General features: G+C 40.7%; 1 protein-coding gene across 1 annotated transcript in view; it reads left to right on the top strand.

The window, feature by feature from the left end:
• ERICH6 (glutamate rich 6) overlaps positions 1 to 9,080 on the top strand; it is a 37,166-nt gene extending 28,086 nt beyond the window's left edge. Inside the window, exons 13-15 of the mRNA XM_037736425.1 lie at positions 1,128 to 1,283; positions 3,393 to 3,621; positions 7,902 to 9,080. Coding sequence (XP_037592353.1) covers positions 1,128 to 1,283; positions 3,393 to 3,621; positions 7,902 to 8,165 — 649 coding nt within the window. The 3' untranslated portion in view covers positions 8,166 to 9,080. The remainder of the gene's footprint in view (positions 1 to 1,127; positions 1,284 to 3,392; positions 3,622 to 7,901) is intronic.
• Positions 9,081 to 9,325: the final 245 nt, after the last annotated feature.

The raw sequence follows: 9,325 nt of genomic DNA, 5'->3' as shown, positions 1-9,325 counted from the left end.
AGACGGTGTTTCACCGTGTTGACCAGGATGGTCTCGATCTCTTGACCTCGTGATCCACCCGCCTCAGCCTCCCAAAGTGCTGGGATTACAGGCGTGAGCCACCACGCCCGGCTATCCTCAGTATATTTTATTATTTTTGATGCTATTGAAAATGGAATTGCTTTCTTAATCTCATTTTTAGAATGTCCACTGCTAGTATATAGAAATACAATTTATTTTTCATATTGATCTTGTAGCTTACAACCCGGCTGAACTCATTTATTGGTTTTAATACATTAGTAATTCCTTAGGATTTTCTATATACAAGAACATGTCATCTGCTAATAGATACAATTTTACTTCCCTTTTCAATCTGGATGCTTTTCACTTCCCTCTTTTCCCTAAGCTTCCATGGCTAGAACATCTATTAATACTGCAATGTTGAATAGAAGTAGTAAGAGTAGATATTTTTGTTTAGTTTCTGATCTTAAGAAGAAAGCACTGATTCTTTCACCACTAAGTATGGTTTTAATTGTGGGTTTTTTTAATAAAAAAAAATAAAATTCTAAAGATTAAAAAAATCATTTTGTAGAAACAGGGTCTTACTGTATTGCTCAGGCTGGTCTTGAACTCCTGGGCTTCAACAATCCTCCTGCATTGGCCTCCCTGAGTGCTGGGATTACAGGCGTGAGCCATCATGCCCAGCCCAGCTGTGGACTTTTTGTAGATACTCTTTATCAGGTTGAGGACATTCATTTCTAGTGAAATCCATTGAGTCTTCTTACTATTAAGAGGGTTGAAGCTTGTCAAATGGTTTTTCTGTGTCTATTAAGATGACCATGTGTTTTTTGCTCTTTATTCTATTAATATGATATATTACATTAATTTATTTTCAGATGTTAAACCAACCTTGCATAGCTGGGGTAAACCCTACTTCATCATGGTGCATAATCCTTTTTATATTGTGACAGTTCATTTGCAAGTGCATTCTGATTCACATACAAAGCATAAAATTTTTTGTGTATTTCTATAGTGCCTCCCATTTTCAGAATGCTTTATGATTTCAGAGTGCTCTCTCATAAATTAAATTTGTTCCCAGAATAGTCATGGAGCATTAGAACAATTTATATGACCTTATCTGATCTCAGCTATCCATCTGGAAACCTAGCCATCATTCGAGTGCCCAACAAGGTAAATGGTTTCACTTGTATAGTCCAAGAAGATATGCCCACTAACCCTCCTATCCTGGCAATACTGGATTCCTCTGGCAGAAGTTCCTGCTATCATCCCAATGGAAATGTCTGGTAAGCTTCTAGGTTCTTTTCGTGGTTTTAGTTCTGAGAAAGTTTGTTTTTTCTTTTTAAATATTAAGAATGGGTTTAATAAGATTTATTTAAGTTAGTGGCCTTTAGATGATAATGTTCAACAACTCAGAGACATTGTTGGTTTACACCATTCCATATGCTTCTCAATGGAAAAATCCTAAGCAACTATAAAAATAAAGCTCATATTCTTTCTGTACATAGAATATATGAATTATGTAATTACAACATAGAAGAAAACTTGATAAATGATATGGTAACTCTAGGGATTTGGGATATTAACTGAGGCAGTCTCTAGAGTCTGTGCCCTGATGATGTTATTCTGCTTCATCTATGGAAACAACTTGTCAATAAACAGTTGCTATACTATGTTGTTATTGTTTGAGATACATTCCTAACCAGTAAGCTTCCTATAGCCACAACCAAGAACAATAACATACAAACAAAAGCTCCAGAGACATTAAGATCTGGTCCCAATGTAATCTACTATGTATATACTCTGTGACTTCATATTGTCTCATTTAGCCTGACAAAGTGAAATTTTGGTTCTATGTTCAAATACAATCTAAACTTTTTGAACTTTTCAAAAAGAGGTCTTTCCTTTTAAATTATATACAGGTATGACAGTCTCATCTCAGGAAACTGCCAGTAATTGGTGATGTTTATATACTGCTAGTCCTTGAGAAAGTTAGGATATTGAGCTGTTTGTGTTTTTCATCCACAGCAGTAGTCAATTCATTACCACCATATTTATTGGAAAATTTATAGTTATCTTTCAGGATTCTATAGCAATTCTATGTTACCTTTGATGGACTGCTATATTAATTGTCACCAACACTCATTGGTTTCTAGACTGGAAACCAATAAGTTCTCCCAGATTGATTTTATGAAACCCCTGCCCTGTGGACTGAACTCCCAGGCACCCTGACATGGCTCCTTGATACTCTCATAGCCCTCTCTCTGCCTCTTGTGTAGTGAGTCCATTTCCCTTACTGGACTAACATTCCTTGAAGGCACATCCTGAATCTTTGCTACTACATAGCTGTGTATCTGTACCTAGTGTAGACTCAAAGAATGTTTACTAAATAAACAAGGAACTGATTTATCCAGATAATTTTAGCCAAATATTATTTTCACCCATATTTCAAGATAAAACTATAAATCTTTCCTTCCCAGACACAATAAGATAATCACCTTAGTTTCTCATTTGTGCTTTTGTTATTAGATTACTACCACTGATCAATACTGAGGACATGAGATGTTAGTTAGGGGTCCTCTTGGCCAAGTCATCTAGTTTTTAGAAAGTAATTTATTATCAAATTAAGTCAACTTTCTGAGTACCCAGAACTGTATCTGTTGTCTCTCCTCAAGGTGGGGATGGTAAGAGGGTATGAGAAAGAGATAGCTGAATAGAATGGCATGGTGATTAGTGCTACCAGATCTCAGATGGCGATGGACTAAATGTGATGTAGCAAAATGCAAGGCGTTCACAGTCTGAAGAGACAGGGTCGCCCAGTGGGTCTAGGGTCCACCTTTGCTCTGTCACAGACCTGTTCTCCACTGCAGTGATCAGAGAGGTGTTCCCTGAGCCTCTGCCACCATACACAGCCATGATGGGAGGACTCCTGGAAGGACACCTGGTTCCTAGTTGGGCATTGCCAGTAAACAGCTCTTCTGTACTGAGGTCAACACAGTCTTCCCCAGAATTTACAGCCACAGGTCTTTATTTTGGTGTGGTGAAAATCTAAGCACTGGTATTTCCACCTCTGTCAGGATTAATCTACTCTTCTGTATCTCATTTTCTTCAGACTAAACCTTCCCTGCTCCCTCTTCATCCTTCCAGACTCTTTCATCCCAGTTTGGTGCTTTGGATCCATTTTAGTTTATCAGTGTGACTCATACCGGATACAGTATTTCGAGTTAGTACAGAATTTAGTCATAGTATTATCACTCCTAAGATTACCTGAAGTTTCTACCACTCATGCTATTCGCTGGCATAAACCATTACTCCCCTTAGCAAGTGACAGGGATAATTCTAGTATTTAATTACAGTGTTACTATTTATGATTTTTAAATTTCCTTCCTGCCCAGGGTATATGTCAATATCTTGGGAGGTCAATATTCAGATCAAGCCGGCAACAGAATAAGGGCTTGGAATTGGTCAAGTTCCATCACTTCCCCACCCTTTGTTTCATTTAAACCTGTCTTTCTGGCTTTGAACCGTTATATTGGAGTCCGAATCCTAGAACAAGACAAGATTTCTATAACTTTTCTAGCAATGGGCCAACAGGCAAGAATCAGTGTTGGAACCAAAGTGGAGGTAGGTACATTTTAAAAAACAGTTTAAAGCATTTAGAATAATAATAAGAGTAAAATAACTTTTGTTAGTATTATTACTGATAGATTACATAGTACATAATCTACTGTCCACTAGAATTTTGGAATTCAATGGAAAAACATGCAGCGAAAGCTTCATGTGGAATTGAGGAAGCCTTATTGTTTCTTATTCTGAAATTCCTTTTAGTTCAGACTTAGATTCAAGTAACACTTATTGAGTGTTTGCTTTGTGCCTGAGTAGTGCTACTTTGGGAGTTTTGTTTAAAGATTTCGTTTTGTGTTTGTTTTTCTCCCTGCCATGGTAGAAGGCCTTGGGCTGGGTCAGGAGACTTGAGTTTGAATCATGTTCAAGACCAAACATAAGCCTCGTCTCCTTGGAGACACTTCCTAGATCTCCTAGTCCTTCACCCAGTCAGCCTCAACCACATCCTTCTCCGGGTTTTCTGTGTACTTGCCTCCATTCCTGCGCTTGCTGAACAGTGTTGCCTTTCCTACTGATGGCAACCTCCTGAAAGAAAGAATCTCTATCCTATTGACTTCTCTCCCAAGGCACAGCCCTGAGTACACTCTCAGTGACCAGCCATAATGCACGTTGATTAAGAACATGGAATTCAGGTTGCAGATTCTCTGTAGTTTCAAACCTCAGCTCTGCCACTTGCCTGACTGAACTTGAACTTCAGTTCCTTATCCATAAAATGGAATAATGATTCCAACCTTACAGATTGCTGTGAAGATTTGATGAGAATGCAAAGTACTAAGGGTGATGCTTGGCACTAAATAAAATAATATAGATGTATATAAATAGAGGTTGATGTATAGCTATATACATAAATAACACGTATCGTGTGTAACTTCAAACAAGGCCCTTAAACTTTAAGGACCTTTGTTTCATTGATTTTCTTTTTTGTTGTTGTTGTTTTTTTTTTCAGACGGACTCTTGCTCTGTCGCCCGGGCTGGAGTGCAGTGGTGTGATCTTGGCTCACTGCAACCTCTGCCTCCCGGTTCAAGGAATTCTTTCAGCCTCAGCCTCCCAAGCAGCTGGGACTACAGGCGCCTGCCACCACACCTGGCTAATTTTTGTATTTTGAGTAGAGAGGGGGTTTCACCATGTTGGCCAGACTGGTCAACTCTTGACCTCAGCGATCCACCTGCCTCGACCTCCCAAAGTGCTGGGATTATAGGTGTGAGTCATCACGCCCGGCCTGTTTCATCTATTATTTATTTATTTTGAGATGGAGCCTCACTCTGTAGTTCAGGCTGGAGTGCAGTGGTGCGATCTCGGCTCACTGCAACTTCCACCTCCTGGATTCAAGCAATTCTTCTGTCTCAGCCTCCCAACTAGCTGGGACTACAGGTGCGCACCACCACACCAGTCCTGTTTTATCGATTTTTAAAGGAAGGCTTCAAAGGTGCCTTCAACTTTTCAGTGTGTGGAAATAGAATCTCAGTAATCAACACAGAAAGAATATCTCAAGACCACCAAACAAAGGGGAGATTTCAGATTCAGGCAACATAGAGCGAGGGTCTACAATGTACAGTTACTTTCAGTAAGTCTGGCAACTGCAGTCAAATGTTTAGGCTCCAGACAAACTTCTTTCTTGGTTAGAAATCTGCAGCATAGCCTCCTTTGGTTACATTACATTCATAGTTAATACACTCTGACCTAAATTAAATATAAAATTTTATTTTATACATAAAAATACTTCTCTCTCCTCTCTTTTCCCCACCCCCCACCTCCCTTCCTCTCTTCACTTAGAAATTAATTTTAATCAAAAAAGAGTTATTTTGATGCAAAATGAAGAGTTCATCATTAAAATTTTCTTTTTTTTTTTTTAGACGGAGTTTCACTCTTGTTACCCAGGCTGGAGTGCAATGGCTCGATCTCGGCTCACCGCAACCTCCGCCTCCTGGGTTCAGGCAATTCTCCTGCCTCAGCCTCCTGAGTAGCTGGGATTACAGGCACGCGCCACCATGCCCAGCTAATGTTTTGTATTTTTAGTAGAGACGGGGTTTCACCATGTTGACCAGGATGGTCTCGATTTCTTGACCTCGTGATCCACCCGCCTCAGCCTCCCAAAGTGCTGGGATTACAGGCTTGAGCCACCGCGCCCGGCCATCATCATTAAAATTTTTTACTTTTCTCATTGTTCTCACAATCACCCTTTAGTTTTTTTTTTTTTTTTAATTACAAGAGTGACTTGTGAATATATTTTTATATTTAAATATTTCAACAATACAGAAATATAATTTTTAAAAAATGAGATTCCCTTCATTTCTTCCATTTCTTCTTCTATTCTAACTCCCTTCCCCAAAGCAATCACCACCCAAAATTTAGTGTGTATCTTTCTCCTTACTACATACTTATAAATTATTTTATAGATTTTTTTTTAATTGAGATGGACTCTCACTCTGTTGCCCAGCCTGGAGTGCAGTCACAATCTCAGCTCACTGCAACCTCTGCCTCCTGGGTTCAAGCGATTCTCGTGCCTAAGCCTCTTGAGTACATTGGGGTACAGGTGTGCACCACCACACTCAGCTAATTTTTGTATTTCTAGTAGAGACGAGATTTTACCATGTTGGCCAGGCTGGTCTAAGACTCCTAACTTCAGGTGATCCACCTGCTTGGGCTTCCCAAAGTATTTCGATTATAGGTGTCAGTCACCATGCCCAGCCTATTTTATACATCTTTTTTAAAAATAAAAATTAGATAATATACAGATTGTATTGTTGGAGGGGGTTCCTATTTGATTTTGTTTCCCACTTAATGAGTATTGAAGGTTTTTTGGTGTCTACATTTTGAAGAATATTGGAAGTCTACTTTATTTTTTAAATTGCTACATATTTCATACATACTATAGTTAATTTATAAGAAATTTAATGACTTCTCAGTGGCAACGGACACAGATGATCTCTTCTCCTGGAATCATTTCTTCCCTCGCTTCCAAGAGACTACTCTCCCCTGATTTTCCTAGTACCTCACAGGCGGTTTCTTCTCATTTTTCTGGCCTGATTACTCTTCACCTCCCCTTTTTCTAATATTGGAGGATCCCAGAGCTTGTCCTCTGGCTGACTTTTCTGTATACTGTCTCCCCAGATGATCTCATTGAGTCCCACATTCTTAAATATCATCTACTTGCTGATAGCCCTTTAATTTGTATCTCCAGGTAGATCTCATATGAACCCAAAACTTGCAAGTCTCTGATTCCAATTCAATATATCCATTTGGATTTCTAAGAAGGCATTAAAAATTTAACACAGGCCAGGCACGGTGGCTCATGCCTGTAATCCCAACACTTTGGGAGTCCATGGCGGGAGCATTACTTGAGCCCAGGAGTTTGACACCAGCTTGGGCAACATAGGGAGAAATTTTTCTTATTAGAGCCATCATTGACTTAATCTGTAAAACGTTTTCTGTCATTGTGTGAGATTTGGGTTTAAAGATTCTGGCCTATTCTTTGTTCTTTGTCCATCCCACATGCTTTCCTTCCTCGATTCCTTCCTTTCTATGGAAGGAGGAGTGAAATGCAGAAACGAAACTGTAAGTTTTTGCATCTTTTGCAGGTAAGTGGTCACTCAGCTTGCAGAGGTTCTGCTTGTATTTAACCTGCCCCACAGAGGCTAAATGCCCCTCCTAGGCTGGCCCTGAAGCTATAGACTGAAAACAGCTCGGTTAAGACTGTCCTGGCCAATCCATTCAGGTTTCTGCAGCTACAAGGAGACAACACCAGCTTTGAATCATCAAAAGCTGTGAGGAAGTGGGGAGAGCAGAGGCCAAAGAGGGGTAATGGAGAAGTGAATTTGGAAAGGCCTCCTGGAGGTAGGGCACATTTAGCAGCAGTAAAGAGAGCTGTAGTTTTTCCCAGTCCTAACTTCTCTTTGGAAAACTGAGCTCCTCAGTGCCTTCCTGGTGAGCACCCAGCCTTCAGAGCAGCACTCGTCCTACCTCCTGCACTGGGCACTTTCCAGGCAAGGGACTGTGTCTGAGGCATCTTTGTGATCCCCTCAGTATGTGCTGGTCAATTTACTTGAATAAATTATAAGCTTTTGAAGGTATCCAGGTTCCATTTGGTATCTCAAGTCTTCACAGCGTTTCAGCTCTTTTCTCATTCAGATTAGAATAAGACCAGCACCCCTGCTTACAGATTAATGAGTGGACCCTCATCAGGGAATCCAACCCTACATTAGTGCCATGGCTCGGCTCCTCCCACCGCCCCAGTTCCACTCTTGGACTGACTTTCCTTCTCTTTCTCTTTGCTGAAAAGCTACCAAACCCTGAGGAGATTCCAGTCCTCCGATACGTGAGTGGAGATGACCTTCTTCTGCTGGCCAGTTTAATAAAGATCCGTCGCCTGTTTCACAAACTGGAAGGATGTGTGAATTTTCCCTCAAGCCAGGTTTGGGAAAAATTAAAGCAACCCTCCTACCTTTCTTCACTTTCTCTAAAACTAATTGCCCTTTGTCACAGTTCTGGTATAAAGCAAGATATAATGAATACAATAACAAATATAATAAATGAAGAAATTTAATTAAGAATGATGATGCTTTCATTTGTTTTGTTGAGTTTTTTTGGGTGGAAGGATCAGGAGTTTGCTGGCTGATATTGAGTGTGGGTGGAAGGATCGAGAGTGTGATGGCTGATGGCTGAGTGTCAATTTGATTGGATTGAAGGATGCAAAGTATTGTTCTGGGTGTATCTGTGAGGGTGTTGCCAAAGGAGATTAACATTTGAGTCAATGGACTAGGAGAGGCAGACCCGCCCTCAACCTGGGTGGGCACCATCTAATCAGCTGCCAGCACAACTAGGATAAACCAGGCAGAAGGTAGAACGAGCAGACTTGCTGAGTCTTCCAGCTTTCAACTTTCTCCTGTTCCGGATGCTTCCTGCCCTCAAACATCTGACTCAAAATTCTTCAGCTTTTGGACTCTTGGACCTGCACCAGTGGTTTGCCAGGGGCTCTCAGGACTTCAGTCACAGACCGAAGCCTGCATAGTTGGCTTCCCTACTTTTGAGGTTTTGGGACTCAGACTGTCTTCCTTGCTACTCAGCTTGCCAAAGGCCTAGTTTGAGACTTCACCTTGTGATTGTGTGAGTTAATACTCCTTAATAAGCTCCCCTTCATATATACATCTATCCTATTAGTTCTGTCCTTCTAGAGAACCCTAATACAGGACGGATTCAAAAAAAGTGTACAAAATGACCAAAATACCAAGGAATATGCTGTATTATCAATTTAGAACACTTTCTGAACATTACTGGTTTACATTCTTTTTTTTTTTTTAGAGATGGGGTCTCACTGTTGAAACAACATCATTTTCTGGGGCAATACCCAAGTTTCGTTGCCTCATGCCAGGAAAATTAAGCATCCAGACACACACAAGGAGTGAATTTAAAAGCAGAGGTTTAAGCTGGGCGCAGTGGCTCACACCTGTAATCCCAGCACTTTGGGGGGCTAAGGTGGGTGGATCACAAGGTCAGGAGTTCAAGTCCACCCTGGCCAATATGGTGAAACCCCATCTCTACTAAAAATACAAAAGTTAGCCAGGCGTGGTGGCGCATGCCTGTAGTCCCAGCTACTCGAGAAGCTGAGGCAGGAGAATCACTTAAACCCAGGAGGTGGAGGTTGCAGTAAGCCAAGATTAGGCCACTGCACTCCAGCCTGGGCAACAGAGCGAGACTCTGTCTCAA

Source organism: Cebus imitator, unplaced genomic scaffold (assembly GCF_001604975.1).
Source record: "Cebus imitator isolate Cc_AM_T3 unplaced genomic scaffold, Cebus_imitator-1.0 Scaffold25, whole genome shotgun sequence".
Lineage (NCBI taxonomy): Eukaryota > Metazoa > Chordata > Mammalia > Primates > Cebidae > Cebus > Cebus imitator.
Note: the sequence above shows the minus strand (reverse complement) of the source record. Positions and strands in the feature narration are given on the sequence as shown.